The sequence below is a fragment of the Thunnus maccoyii genome, chromosome 24, assembly GCF_910596095.1.
Source record: "Thunnus maccoyii chromosome 24, fThuMac1.1, whole genome shotgun sequence".
In the NCBI taxonomy this organism is placed as follows: Eukaryota; Metazoa; Chordata; class Actinopteri; order Scombriformes; family Scombridae; genus Thunnus; species Thunnus maccoyii.
The window spans coordinates 7,415,507-7,430,943 of NC_056556.1; the positions used below are offsets into that span (position 1 = coordinate 7,415,507).

A 15,437-nucleotide genomic window follows, 5' to 3' on the forward strand; every position below is an offset into this window, starting at 1 on the left:
ATTTTTACATTTTTGAGCAGTAAAAACAACTTAAACACCTTTATTTTAGCCTGAAATTTTATGACTTTTCCTAATCACCCATTTATGAAAGACTGATTAGGTATTTATGAATGAAAAATATAATTTGTGGTTCAGTTTGATACAGAGACTAATTTATGAGGGGATATTGTGAAGGGTCAAAATATGAACAATATGTTATCATATTATTGCATTGATTCTTGTTTATTACAATAATACTAATTAATATCAAATAAATATAAATAATTAACTTTAGATTTTTGGCTGCATTTTCATTATATGTAATACATTCAATTCCCTTATTGTTCATTGAGAATTTGCCAATTTGCACTCTTCTCTGTTAATGTTGTTTTGAAAAGACAAACAGCACTTCTTGGACCATCTTTCATTTAGCATTTATGGGGGAAAATGGCATTATTACATACAGTCCATATATAATTTGGTATGATAAAACAACAGGTCAAAAAAATTAGGTTACATCTATTCAATCATGAGTACAGTAACATGAATATTCCATATATTAATGAAATTTGTTTGCTTTATTACTGTGCAAAACAAAATATACAAATCTACTGAATGTGTAAGAAGTACAGTATCAGCGAATGGGCCCCGTAGTGACACAACACTTATTTTATATGTAAGCAAATGACTGAACATTCCTATAAATACTCCTCTTTGCCAATGAATTCCAGGTATCAGCATTGAATCTAATGGAGACGTCACGTGAAAATGGCTTACATGAAACACACATTTGAAAACATTTACCCTGTTATGTGCCTACAACAGTAAGATACTATCCTTTTAGTCATTTGCTGGTGTTTTTGATCCATATATTACCTATTAATATATGAGGTAACCAACCAGGTCTTGCAAGAAAACAGCAAGGACAATGTTTCCCCGTGTGGAAAACAAACTGCAATAAATATTGTATCAGAGGACCACTCCTGGGCAAAAAAAGAAATAAAATCAGTAATTATTTAGAAAAGGAACAGGCTAATTTGATTGACAAGAATTTGTTAAACATAAACAAATAACGTAATAGCTCTTAATATGGTGGACTTCATTGTCATCCCTGTTCCATCTTGGTGAAGTCATTTCACAAGCCTGCTATCAAGGCTCTTAGTCAAATCCACCGTTTCATTCATCTGTGTCAACACATGGTATTGTCAACGCATATGAAGGAGATAATAAGAGCCTGAAAGACCCGCTAGAGGCCCCACTGCTCCTTAAAACTGATCGGACAAAAGAGGTTTCGAGTTGCCCTAGAAACTAAGCAACTAACATCACCACGTGTAGCGACAAAAAGTACAGACTCCATGTGCAACACCCATCTGGTCTCTTGTTTTAATCAAAGGAAAATTCCACCCTGAAATCACCTTGTTTGTTGGACAGTTGTTCATCATTTTCTGATAAACTTCTACATCTGTTAGTGGTTTCCTACATTCCCCAGAATGCCTTTTGGCAGCTTTGGCTGAACAAATATGAAGTATGAATGGCAATAGCACTCAAACTACATAGAAAGTCTTGTCGCTGCATTGCATTCTGGCCTATTTCCTGCTACAGAGAACCTGACATTCACTGTTAATGTTTTAGATCTATTAACTCCATTGTAGCTGCACTGGCATTATCTTAACATAACGTCATGTCTTGCCAAAAGACCATCAACCAAATAACAAAAAAAATGACCCAAAAATGTAAGAAAGATCACCGATAGCTGTTTATTAACAGTGAGAAAGGGTTTCAGGGTGGATTTCTCCTTTAAATCTGGACTGAATTAACTCTGTGTGTCTTAAAAAAGGTGTGTCTGCTCACCAGGCACCACACCTCACATATCTTTGAGTCCTTGAGTCCCACTTTTATTACAAAATCCTGAAATTGTTTCCAGCCTATGTGTACCGCTTCAGAGCAAAAAGAAAGAGTGTACTTTGAAGCTTATGAGAGCCGAACGGTCACTTTTTTTTTTTTTTTTTGCACCATACAACTTTCATTGGCCATTCATGTGCAGTCTGTAAATGCTGTGAAAAATTCAAGTTTTGCTTGCTTGTGGCTTTTAAAATGAGGAACAGAAGTTTTAATGTAACACTAACACAACACTGACCAATTCCCAGTCGATTCTGGTCCTCTCGTCATTGGCGTCAACTGTTCACGACATCTGCTGACACACAGATATACTGCATTCTGGCTGTCCATCAGTATTTACACAACCTTTGGAAATCCACCTCCACTAAACGTAGCAGCTGCTCTTTCACGGTCACATGCAGATGATTTGATACTCGTAGTGTCAGGTTTTTGTGGAAATACTGCAGTCACTCGTTTCATAGTGCTGACACTTTGCTGAGGGCTCATCATTTTTGGTATTTTTTTTACCAAAAGAAATCCAATGTTCTTTTAAAGGATTAGACTGACTAACACTGACTTTCACATTGATTTTATGTTCCCACGGATCGAAACGTTTCCTGCTGAAAGAGAACTTAATTGATTTTTTTCCCTAAACACCAACAAATGTGTGGATTTTAAAACCCAGTAATATTGAGTTCTATTTATTATGCAATGTAATTTCTTTTTCAAACTGGGTTTAGTACACAAATTGTGCTGAAATCAATCTCTAAGCTGCAGTGAAGGGGAGAACTGTACAATAGATTACTTGTTAAGTGTGGTCCAATCATACTGTTCTGTTATTAATCAATTGAACAACTCAGGGTTTGAACGGGAAACTGTCAGACTTATCCATAACACTGTCATAATTATCCAGAAGGTGATCACGTCGCTCTAAAAACTCTAAAATGACTCCAAAGGATCATATGCTCTTGACTGCAGACAAATAGTGTGATAATTGGCAAAATAAGGGTGTGTGACAAAAATAATGCTATTCCAAAAAATGTCTAAAAAAGGCATCTACAGTACGTACAGACCATCTGCTCTTCCATGACAGGACTGAAGTTTATATGCACGTAAACCTTTCCCAAAATTTCCTTTCCACTTGAATCCCGCTTAGCAAATCCTGCATTGGTTTTACAGGATCAGACTGTCCAATCCATGAGAGAAGTCTATGTCCAGTACCCAGTTTGTGTCCAGAGGATTCATGGCTACAGACCTCTGCTGCAAGTTCAGTGACACTGCGGAAACATCCATTCTTTCACCCGTTCACTCACATCAGCTGGTTCACGGTAGGCTGATAGGGGGGGAAAGTTACAATTTTCAGGCAGTTTTCTGGTTGACCAGGAGGTGGCAGTGATGACACCGTAAAATACTCCCAAATGTGATCTTAGTTTGATACTGGGGAGCTGACGGCTCTGTCAGCTGTGAAGCAGTCTGTGTTCTGGTGGGCAGTGATAGCTGGAGCTGGTGCTGGAGCCTCGCTGGTGTGTGTGTGTGTCTGTGTGTGTGTGTGTGTTTCTGTTTTGTACGCCGTTTTGTTCAGAAGTGAGATGATGAATCGAACACTGTTAGCTTGCGGTCCCTTGGTGCTTGAGGACTGTGTAGACGTTATCCACTTTGCTCAGCCTCTCGAAGAACGGGATGAGGTCCAGCAGCTCGGTGTCGGACATGTCGTCGAACCACGAGGCTACAGGCACCTGGAAGAAAACACACAAACTATGAGCAACCACACAGGATGGATGTGGTTAAATTCAAATTAACAATGCTGATATTTATCCTTTTCTGTCTCTCACTGTAGAAGAAAACAGGAGGTTGTATCATTTGTGTCATCCTGATGTTCTGACCTCATATACTAAAAAATTTCCACTCTATAATCTGCTTCAAAATAATAAAAAAGTAAAACTTTTCTTGTTGTTACACCCATGACTGTCACCAAGATGACTCAGCTAATGTGCCTTGTCCAGAACACTCACCGCGTTGTCAGGATGGAAAATGTAGGAGGCAGGGGAGTTGTCCACGATGATGACCTTGTTTAGGTCGCGACCCAGGCGGCTCAGGTCCTTGACGTAATTTCCTCGGTGGAAGACGCAGGACTCCCGGAACAGGCGACAGCGGAAAGCACCCCACTTGTCAAGGAGATCAGAGACGGGGTCTGCGTACTGCATTGGTGATAAGAAAAAAGGTAATGGACTCATAAGAGAATGGTTTACTAAAGGTATAAGCCTGATCGTGACATTTTAGTAAATATTAATACGGTTGTGCACCTTACGGTTAAGTTACAGATAAGTGAACAGGTGCAGACACAATGCCGTTGCTGTATCTTGATATTGCACGTAGTAAACACATTCTACAGGCGATAAATCATCATACATCTTGTAAAATATACAACTGACATATTTTGTCTCCCATTGATACATTTCATACAAGATTATACTATGATTTAAATATATATATATGCTAGTTTAATTACAAAAACATATACTGTTAGCATCTCATATTACTTGTACATTCAAAATATAGAATAATGTTGAATAAAATCTGTTTAAAAAGGGCCATTATCATACAACAAATATAAAAATTAAAACACTTGTATATAAATATATACCAATAATCCTGCTGCTCTTGATGCTTCTCTTGGTATTCAAAAAGTGAAATTGTTTCTCTGCTATATCCAACTTAATTGTTCACTGCGGCAGTGACTCTTCTTGTAGAAGCAGTGCAGAAATCTCTCACCTTGGCTAAACTGGCAGTGAACAGAACACACTCAAACAGTTCTCCCATCCTCTTCAGGAACTCGTCGACGTGAGGCCGCTTCAGGACATACACCTGGAACGCACAAGAATCTTTAAACCAGGTTTCTGCACAGTCTTACACTTTAAAATACAACATGTTTCTACAAACCTTAACTGCCTGAGGACCTATGATGTTTTCTTTTAGTGTTCAATATGAGATTTATTATTATGCTGTGCCATATAACTCAAGCATTAAAATTTTATGTCTACATCTGAATTTAAGGTTTTTTATCCATTTCCCAGGCACGACTATTACTATTCCATGTGTTCTGGACTTGCATTAGAAGCTAAATATAAAAAAATACTCATGGAGATCACTGACACACAAACATTTGGCTCCACATGTGAAAACCAGACTTGTTTCCTCAAAGTTTCTCCTCCTTTTTTTCTTCTTTCTGCAGCGGCGGCTGAGGGCAGCGTTCCTGAACCAAGTCATCCGGAATAGGCTGTGCTTGTCTGAACAAACCTATCCTGGATTACTTGAATCAGGCCCAGACCCACGGTATGTTATCCATCTTCAAATCCCTTAAACGCTGGCAGCACTTCCCGTACTCAGCAATGTACCGCTATCGTACACCCACAAGGACAGTGAGGCGCTGTCTCATTAGAGGACAGCAGATGACAACAAGTTACAAAATGAGCATTTTTGCAGAGTTTATGGAGCATGGAGTGTGCAGCCATCAATACCTGGTGTACTGTTCCATCTATTTCCACAGGAATGATGAAATCTGCATTGTTCACAGGCTGTTGGAAGGACAGAAATAAAAGAAGACATGGATATTTCAAGATATAAAAGCTGGAGATAAAAACACAACTCTGTCTCTTGCCATCTAAAAACATAAGAGACTATGGTATTATTGCAGGACAGATGCAGGTAGAGACAAACAGTCTCCAGTGTGTGTACAAGGAGGAGCGACTGTGTTTATTTGGTTTTAAGAACCAGCTAGTTTGGGTTTGGCATTTGCCAGCGATGAAAGAAATGTCACTTTCAGAGCCAACAACAACTAAATGGGGGGAAAATGTAGAGCTTACAGAGTGTTTCTTACTATTAAACATAACTATCTCTTGATGTAATGTGACCACAAAACAACAGCTACAGTTCTTAAAAAAAAAAAGCCCAAATCGTAACTTAGAGTCCCTGCATCATGTAGGAAATTAAAGAAAACACTTGACAACGTTGGCTTTTTCTTACCTTAAAAGAGCTGTGAACTAACGTCTCATCCAGATCTATAACCACACAGATCTTTCCAGAGTCTTTTGACTTCACTGGAGGCAGCAGTGGTTTCACCTGGATCTAAAAATACCATAAAATTATTCACCCGAGTCTGGACACATCCAGCATTGCGAAAAAAACACATAAACAACATTTCAAAGATTGTTCAAGCAGAGAGTGCGACATACAAGAAATCCTGACCTCTCTACGCAGATATTATCTATCCTTTGCTGTCAAAACAGGACAAATAAATGCGACCTGAGGTAAATCTAACCAGAGACAGACAGACAGACGGACGTCAACATACCTTGGAGACTGTTCCGTTCTCTTCGACCAGCAGTGGGGCGTTGTTGTTGACCGGTGGTGGCTCAGGCTGGTCCCTACACAGGCAGCAGAAAAGGCTGGAGAAGAGACCTCCGCTCCTGGGCTTCTTGGAGGACAGAGAGGGCGAAGAACCTGCGGAGGAATAGGAGGAGGTCACCAAATGTATTTGCAAAAACCTTTAAATGAGCCACAACCTACAAACAAGTCTGTAAACAACTCTACTTTTATGGAAATATTGTAGGAGGGGGGGGGGGTGTTTATTTCATTCTTTTGAAAAGAAAACAGCTATTAATCATTTAAATTAATAAATTAAGCAAAAAATTCTCTGGTTTCAGCCTCTTTAATGTGAGGATTTGCTCTTTTTCTCTGTTTTCTATCATTTAAAAATGATTATCTTTGAGTTTTGGATCGTTAGTTGAAGAAAACAAGACATCTGAAGAAAAGATTTATCATTATAATTATTTAAATAAAACCCTTTGAAATGGATTAATTTTTTTTTTAAACTTAAAAAAACAGAACAAAGTAGTACCACAAAATGTGAAAACTTACCACAATCATACTATGAGCAGCTGTAAGAGTTTCAACTATAAACCTTTTTAACAAGATTTAAATCAGAAAAGCAGAAGCTCTAATAATTGTATTTTAAATATAATTCTCACAAAGTGCCATCTAACTGAGAGCTCCATCTTGTCAGTATTTGTGTGAAAACAGTAAAAAAAAAAAAAAAAAAAAAAAAAAAAGGACTTCCAGAAACTTTCCTCATACTTTTGTCATGTGCACAAACCCTCCTGGAGACACACGTGTCTGCCAGGAGCTCTTGCGTAACCGCCTCTCTGATGTCAGCAGCAAACAGACTCCGCCACCACCAATCAACACGCGGCACTTTAACACTTGACTCGATAAAGGGTTTGCAGAGCAGGCATTATGAAGGCATCATAAGCACATCATGAGATCATTATGGAATGCGGTGTGCCAATCGAAACCGGACAGATGTCGCGTGACCGCTCGTAGATACACAGAACTGTCTGACAGTGTGTTATTTAAGGGTGTTTGTGTATTTTCATTATGTATTGAGCATCTTCTTCTTCTATTACAAAAACAGTAATACTGCACACAACAGCTAACCATTAACAAAACTGTGAAAATGAAGTTTAAATAATGTCAAACACCTGTTTACTATCCACAACAATTGAAAACAATATGAAATACAATAAAAAAAAATGCAGATACAGTGACAACACTAGTACACACTTAATTTCCTTCATATGACCTCAATATCATGCAAACTCTTACTTCAGGGTCAGTATCACATGTGTACACTGACTCAACCTTTTAAGCCTAATGGATTTGCAGAAGTTAAACAAACAAACAAAAAAATACGGACAATCATTTCCTTTTTTTTTTAATCACCTAAAAGGCCAGCTTGAAAGGGTGTGAAGTAACAGCAGCTGGAGCCTCATATTTAAATTGTTTTACCCTCTGGCCACTCGATGTTGATCATTTCATTCACTATTTGAATGGACCTTTTTTTTTTGTGTGCGAAAGCTGCGGATGATTTCCTGCCAAACAGATGAGATTAACCAAACACACTTGGTGAACGAAGGCTTCCTCTCACACCCTTATCACTGTCAATCACTCACTGAGGAGTGACTGTGCACCTGTACAGTAGCTCGACTTGTGAAACTCATTCCTAACACTCCTTTTATATCTTCAGCTTATATTATATCATATAGAGCTGCTTGTACAGCTACAGTACATGTGACAAACTCATGCTGTGTGGCAAAACCTTCTGAATTCTGAGGAAACGTGTGTCAAATGATGCGCAAAACATGCAGAATATTTCTATTTAACATTTATTTTTCCAACCTTAAAGCTACATAAGCGAAAGCAAAAAGGGGAAAACTGATTGTTAAGGGATTTGGCTGCTAATGGAAGTGTGATGATATACAGTAGCAACCAGTGCAAAGTAAAAAAGGGGGGGAAAAAAGGAAATGTAACAATAAAAGCATAACTTTTCAGCTGACTGCTACACTTTTTGGCTTATATTGTCTTTGACTTTATGAATGATGACCTTTTTTGACTAGAACTGCAGTGGTAGCTAAAACATTGAACCTCAGTGGGTGGAGCAACAACAACAAAAAAAAAAAATTTCAGGATTGCAAGTGAGACAAGAGGAAAACCTGAGTAACCCAAATGACCTCTTGACCAAATATAAATAAAAAAAAGCATGACTTGATTTTTCACAATTTTATCTCGGCAGGTCAGCAGGCTCAGTAGCTGACCTCCATAAAAAAATTAAGTGTCAGGCTTTAAAATCTTAGTTTGATACAGCCTTTTTTTTTTTTTTTTTAAAATTGGGCTTCAGTTTAGGCTCCACCCTCTTAAAAATGTACCTCAGTCATTGATATTATTTGTTTGTAAAAGCCAGAACTTGTCTCACATTAGACTTTGTTTCTGTCTCTTTATGCTCCATACTCCCCTCTCTCTGTCTGTCTGGACGTGACTGTGTTACCAACACACAAACCTCTGTTGTCCATCTCTCACGCCTCCTTTCATTCCCTCTCCGCTATTCCCTCCTACTCCATTTGTGGATTCAAACCCCGTCTGACCCTCCGCTGGCCTCTGCCGTGCTCCGGCCAAAACAGGAAGAGGAAACAGACGGGTATCGATGGAGGAAGCTACTTGCCAGCATGTTTTAGTGTAGCAGGAGTAAGCCTGTGATACTGTTATCCATTCAGTTTCGTGCAGGTTTTTAATCCTAATCAAGTATTTGAGTGGCATCATCTTTTTTTTACGCATATCAGTAAGAACTCAAATCTCTAATGTGTGCCAAATTTCCCCAAAACAAAAAACTAATAGGAAGAAGAATTTTGAAAATGTGGCACATATCTACAGTGAAATTAATTAAACCAAAACAAATCAGAATTGAAGGTTCCTCAATCAGTCTCTTGTGTCATTATTTATTCCCTTTGTTTCCTTTTTCACTCCCTCGTGCCGTCGCTCACTCCCTACATGTACTCATCATTTCCAGCGTTCACTCCCTAGCGTCCTCCTTTACTACTTCCCTCCAATCTCCACTTACGTAAAAACACAAGAGCATGCATTTCTTTCATTTATAAAAAGAAGCATTATGACTTTGACAAGCACAGACCTAATTTAAGGAGTGGACATGATTGTAAGATACTGCAGGCTTTCAAGTTAAAGAAATGCTGCTTCCTGAAGCTGAATCATCAAAAAAAAACAAAATACTTGTAGCTGTGTCATCATAATAAGATGATACAGGAGGGTTTTTGTTTTGACTTTTCCTTCTTCGCAGATCCTTTCGCAGGGTACTTTCCAAATATTTCATTCCTTTGCAGTTCAGACAATGTTCAGGCCATTGTGTCATTCCTCTTAAAATAGGCTCATAATGCAGATTACATACACACATTCACAATTTTTTCCAAGTCTGTCTTAAAACAACAGTCAGGTGCCCACATGAACACTGAAACAGGTTTTGCTCTCGCTGTGATCGTTCTTCCTGTTCATACCGGTCCCTAAAAGATCCCCTCGAATGCGCTTTTAATGTAAGTTACAGGGGGCAAAATCCACAGTTTGACCACACAGTCATGTCAAAATGCATTTAAAAGTTTATCTGAAGCTTATTAAAGGCTTCGGCGGTCTGAGTTCATCATATTAAGAGGTTATCTTCCACGGTTACGGTCTTTTTAGCACGAAAATTCCCTCTTGGTGTTACGACAGACTGTGTTTTTCTGTTCAGCTGCAGTGGATGAAAACAAAAAGAGGGAATTTTTCAAGATATTCATTTGGGCACCTGACTGTTGTTTTAAGACACTTGAAAAATCGTGAACCCGTCCTTTAAGAGCTCCATGGATAAATCTGACATCTACATTTCACTAACGAGATTTGTCTGCATTGTTTTAGGGCTGCAACTAACAATTTCATTATCTGCCAATTATTTCCTCAATTAATTAATTAGTCAAACACTCTTACATCTGTTTTATATGCTAGGCCAATGAAGCCACAAAGGATTTGATTACATGTAACGCTTAGACTGACACTGTTCTCCTCTTCAGTATCAGTTTTGAGGCATCTAATGTCATCAAAAGGCTTCAAACTTCTTCTTCTTCATGATCTAATCTCATTCAAATTAGTATAATCTGTGTCGTCATGCAAATGCTTGTCACTGCAGAAGTAGCATCTAATTCTGCAGTGTTTAATGGAACACATTTGGCTTTTATTAAACCATCTGTTGACGTCGTGTAAAGTGATAAAATCCACGATGAGCTCCAGGGGGAAACATGCTTGAATCTGAAAAAGCACAACAAATTTTTAAAAAAGAAAGGAAATAAACAGGCTACCACCGGACAGGAGATATATCAGTCGGATTATAATCAGTGTGTTTCCCACATAGAAAGCAAATACAAACCACAGGTAATCTCTGTGAATCAGTGAGTTTGTTTTCACATCACTGACACAACAATTTGAGGCAACACTGTCAAATTATCAACAACAGAAGATTAAATGCAGCTTTACCTGGACCAAAACCTATTTTCCCCCCCTAACACCTCTGCCTACCTCAACATGTTATCTCCTGTCTCCTGACTTATAAAAAATTAAATCACTCAAAATGTATGTTTTATCATCGCATGACACTCCATGCGCTCAAGATAAGATGCTCTGCCTTATCGCATCATCTTATCAGCCCCGGGATCCATTTTTTAAAGCCAGATAGTTTCCTGTAATAGACGCTTCCACTCCTTTTTTTCTCGATTATTTCTGTCTCTCTGACAGCTGAGCTTTAGTCAGATTGTAAATTTGGCAATTTTCTGCAGCTGCTATGATCTCAAACATATGGAAACCACTAACAACACAAGACTGATCTTATTCCAAACGTCTTAAACATCACAGTTTTATCAGTGCCTTATGGGCTTGACCCCAGTGTAAATGATGTAAATGATGCTATTGACTGAGCTGCCAATATCTCTAAATGTGCCTTAATAAATGACAAGTATTGAACTATTTTGTGTGGAAAAGCCTCTGATGCAGCTGTTAAGACTTTCATGCGACAATAAAAACCCTCCAATAAAACGCGGATTAATTAACATTTTTAGATGGGTTAGTAAAGTTTCCGAGTTAAAAAGAAACACCGCTTTAAATACGTAAAATGTGAAAAGTTTCTTGCAGGTTTCTGATAGAGGAACCTTCATCTAATCGCAGAGTGATATCTGATATCTGGTATCCGCCTGTTAGATTGTTTATCTGATAGATGAGAAAGCACTAGATCACTATGTCTTGGGGGCCTGGTTACAGAAGTGACGACGCCAGGATTGGCGGCAAACGATGAATTGGGTGTAAGCAAACAGCATTGTGCTGCCTTATTAATAGATCAGGGAGGAAATGACAAATACGGACCAAAAGTTAGATTTGTCAGAAGATGAGTATTTTAGCATCCACCCAAGCATATTTTCACATTTTTTGAAACCAAAATATCCTTTCAAAGGGATTATGTAGGACTGATGATGGAAATATTTCAAGAAATACATACAAAATACCTTCCTATCAGTCTTAGTAATCTCCCAAAACCCTGTCAACATATTGAGCAACACAGCGAAGTTGAGAAACACTTACATCAAAGATGGCCTTGGATAACACAACAGTCATTTGTAACTTTAATTTTTTAAGGCTGTGATGCTGAGAATCTTACATTTTCGTTTGAAGTTTGAGTTGCACGGCAATCTATAAACACTCTCTTAAGCTTTATACCACAGAGCTGACACATATCCTACAGGTGCTACAATATCAGCAGTTCAATTGAAAGCACTCATGTTCTGTGTAAAGTTTGCTCAGGTGCTTTTACAACCATTTAGTCCACATTTTTACTTACTTACTGTCCAAAAGTAGAAGAATAGTGAGTCTAACTGCAGTGGAAACAAAAACAAAACTGTAAAGATCCCCTAAATGCAACCTAACCCTGCAGTGAAACTGAAACTAAAAAGTTGTCTCATGATTCGGCGAAGCTAACAAACAATGGTGTTCATAATCAAAAGAAAATCTCTTTAGGCAGGCCAGAATAAACATGGAAGTTTGAGGCTGTGTGGTTGTGTGTCACAGTGAATAAACATGTTCATTAAGTGTGGGGACGCAGTTATGTAATAGATTAAGCTGCTACTACACATTTACAAGAAGGCCGGTGCTTCACATTTCAGCCACAAATCATCTTCTAACGTGTAACGTCTCGCCAAAACATGAACTACGCTACCTTCTGTGTGTCTTAATATAGTCTTTAACAGCAGCCACAAGTTAAATATCAACATTGTTTGCATTACTATGACAGTATGCAGGTTCAAAGTGGCAGCACACATTTAAAAAAAAAAAGCAGGATTATGGCCTTCACGAGGAGGACAGGCAGCATTTTCTAGGGGATGATGACTGATAGTCATCAGATTATTCAGTAACCTGAGTTTACACTCTATCTCACTGGTTTGTGTACAGTGTCAGTGCCAAAAAAAATCCATACTACTGAACACAGTACTGATAAAGTTAGTGTTGCAGTGTGGAAATCTGCATTTCACAGACACAGTCATTTAGTGAAGAGGGAAACAAGAGTGGCATTAGAAATTTAAAAAAAAACAACAAAAAAACCAATGCTAAGAATCATGACAGATATGAGGAAACACAATACTTTAACATTTTCACTATGAAACATTTCAGCAGTAGATATTTATTTGATTATGTCCCTGTTGCTAATATTATACATACACTTAAGGATATTTTAAGGCTTTCTGTTCTATTATAAGTAACATCTGTATAATATTCTATACATATGTAAAGTGGTGACTTAAACGCATCTTTCTGCTTTTAATCATATATTTCTATATCTTAATTTGTACATTTGTACGTCATTTCCTTTGCTTTCATCACAGACCAAAGGGCCGCAGCCATAATCTATGCAGAGCAGAGAAACTGTGACAGTTTTAGTGCTTTGACTTGTTTGTAGTCCACTTTGTTCTGGGTAATATTTGCGCAGCAGTGCGGACTGTGATGTGCTGTTACAGTAAATTAGATAACTGTGTGGTTTTTCCAGTTGAGGATCGTGAACTCTGACTCGCAGTTGGTGCAGGACAACTTTTTTTTTTTTTTTTTTTTTTTTTTTTTTTAGACATGAGTGCATAAATAAATGAATAAGTAAATAAAAACACTTACCCCTCTCCCCTGCGGCTTTATTCCCCTCTTCATCCCGACTGACTTGGGTGATTATTGAGGACGGATTGTCCATCACATCCAGGTCTGGTCCAGAGTGCTGACCTCACACTTTAAAGTTAGAGATTGTTCTCCGACTCGGTGCTGCTGCATTAAAACCAACGTAACATGCAGGGAAAAACAAAAAAGCTGAGACGCAACAAGTTGCCTACAGCGCGCGCATTACGCGCACGGGTGGTGTCGTCCAGCTCGGATACGCGCTAAAGTTTGACGTCTGGAAAGTTATAAAACATTTGTCAAGGAGTTGGCAACTTTGATTCAATATGGTGCTCAACTCCGCTCGCAATTTCAAGATACAAACATGGAGGTTTCAAGGCGTCCCATTTCACTTAAAGTGGCGCAGTAAGGGAATGGCCGCGTACAACGCTTCCTCTTCTGGCGTCTGCAAGTTTGACGATGATCCCTTGTAGTAGCCTGGGACAAAGTTACTCGAACCTTAGCTACACCGGTGTTACAAAGTATTTGGCGACCCGTCAAATTCAATGACCTGCAGCGATGGAAGAATCCTTTACTTAAGTAAAAGTATCAATACCACATTGTAAAAATAATTAATTGCAAGTAAAAAGTCATACTTTTACTTTCGTACTTTAAGTAAGTTTAGCTGGTAATACTTCTGTTCTTTAACATAATTTTAAAAACAAGATTTGTACTTGTAATTAAGTATTTTTACATCGTGGTATTGATACTTTCACTTAAGTAAAGGATTCTTCCAATACTGCAGGTCACAAATCGGATGAGTCACCAAATACGGTGTAACACCTCAAAACTACTATTCTTCGACTCTCATTAAAAGGCAAATATGCACCATTTACACTCCTGACGATGTATATTCTAGGTTATTTTCCAAAGCGACTGTAGTATTAAAGATAAATATATAACCGGTAGCGTAAATGTAGACGCTTCAACTGTCAAAGCAACTGCAACCATCGGACATTAAAGCAATACCACAGGCGATTAAAACATATATTTACAATACTACGACGAGACGCCGTTACCGTCGTGGTTGGTACTTTTTGACCAGCAGGTTTATATGTAAGTTAACGTCGTGTAATGACCGCTGTTTGTGAAAACTTTTCGTAGGAGTTGCCGCAAAGAAACGCCCAGTTTGGGTCTCCTTGAAACTGCCTGGAGCCAGGGAGCGTCGCAAAAGTGCCGTCACTGCCTGTGGTGTAAAAAAAAAAAAAGTTTCGTGCAAGTATAGTCTGTACAAAACATAAAACCTATTGTGATGTGTTTCATTTCTCCTTTCTGTTCCCTTATGTGACACTAATACGTTATGTTATGCTGTTTGTTTGGTATAAACATGTTTTCAAGTACTTAAAGGGAAACTTTAGTATTTTTCAATCTGGACCCTATTTTCCTATCTTTTTGTGTCTAAGTGCCCAGTATTGAGCGAGAGCGCTGCAACCAGCAGCTGCAAAATGGGCTGCAATGTAATCTGACAGGGTAATAGTGCTTGTTTTTACCACTGCCAGGCTTAGATTGTTATTATAAGTGTCTGACAACATTATGGGAAAGACCATACAGAGAAATAAAACTTTTTTTTGACCATTCACTTTATCCAGTCTGTTTGTCATTGTGTCTCACCAAGTCTTGTTCAAGGAGAAGTCTTGTTCTGGAGTAGAAAGTGCAATATTTCCCCCTGAAATGCAGAGGAGTAGAAGTACAAAGTAGCATAAAATGGAAATACCCAAGTTAAGTACAAGTACCTCAAATTTGTACTTAAGTACAGTACTTGAGTAAATATACTTGGAGTCATTATATGCTACTCTATACTCTGTACTCCACTACACCTCAGAAGAATATACTGTACTTTAGTTATGAGTTGTATATTAAGATTTTACATTAGATTAAGTTAACATAAACTGTGGTGCATTGTTATAGGTTACCAAATAGTAAATAAAGTAGCTAAAATGAGCTCTAAATCAACCAACAAGTAAAATGTTACT

General features: G+C 38.2%; 1 protein-coding gene across 1 annotated transcript; it reads right to left on the reverse strand.

Annotated features, from left to right (window-relative positions):
* Positions 1 to 396: 396 nt before the first annotated feature.
* Positions 397 to 14,159, reverse strand: LOC121891993 (carboxy-terminal domain RNA polymerase II polypeptide A small phosphatase 1-like). Its single transcript, XM_042404723.1, has 7 exons — positions 13,432 to 14,159; positions 6,209 to 6,357; positions 5,881 to 5,982; positions 5,376 to 5,432; positions 4,630 to 4,722; positions 3,870 to 4,055; positions 397 to 3,593 (listed from the first exon to the last, which is right to left on the reverse strand). The coding sequence occupies exons 1-7, from the start codon at positions 13,502 to 13,504 to the stop codon at positions 3,465 to 3,467; spliced, it is 789 nt and encodes a 262-aa protein (XP_042260657.1). The 5' UTR covers positions 13,505 to 14,159; the 3' UTR covers positions 397 to 3,464.
* Positions 14,160 to 15,437: the final 1,278 nt, after the last annotated feature.

Excerpts from the sequence above, each read along its gene's own strand:
- LOC121891993 (XM_042404723.1), bottom strand. The coding sequence starts at position 13,504 with ATGGACAATCCGTCCTCAATAATCACCCAAGTCAGTCGGGATGAAGAG. Across the intron at positions 5,983-6,208 it reads AGAACGGAACAGTCTCCAAG|ATCCAGGTGAAACCACTGCT; the intron begins GTATGTTGACGT and ends TGGTATTTTTAG. Across the intron at positions 4,056-4,629 it reads TCACTGCCAGTTTAGCCAAG|TACGCAGACCCCGTCTCTGA; the intron begins GTGAGAGATTTC and ends TCACCAATGCAG.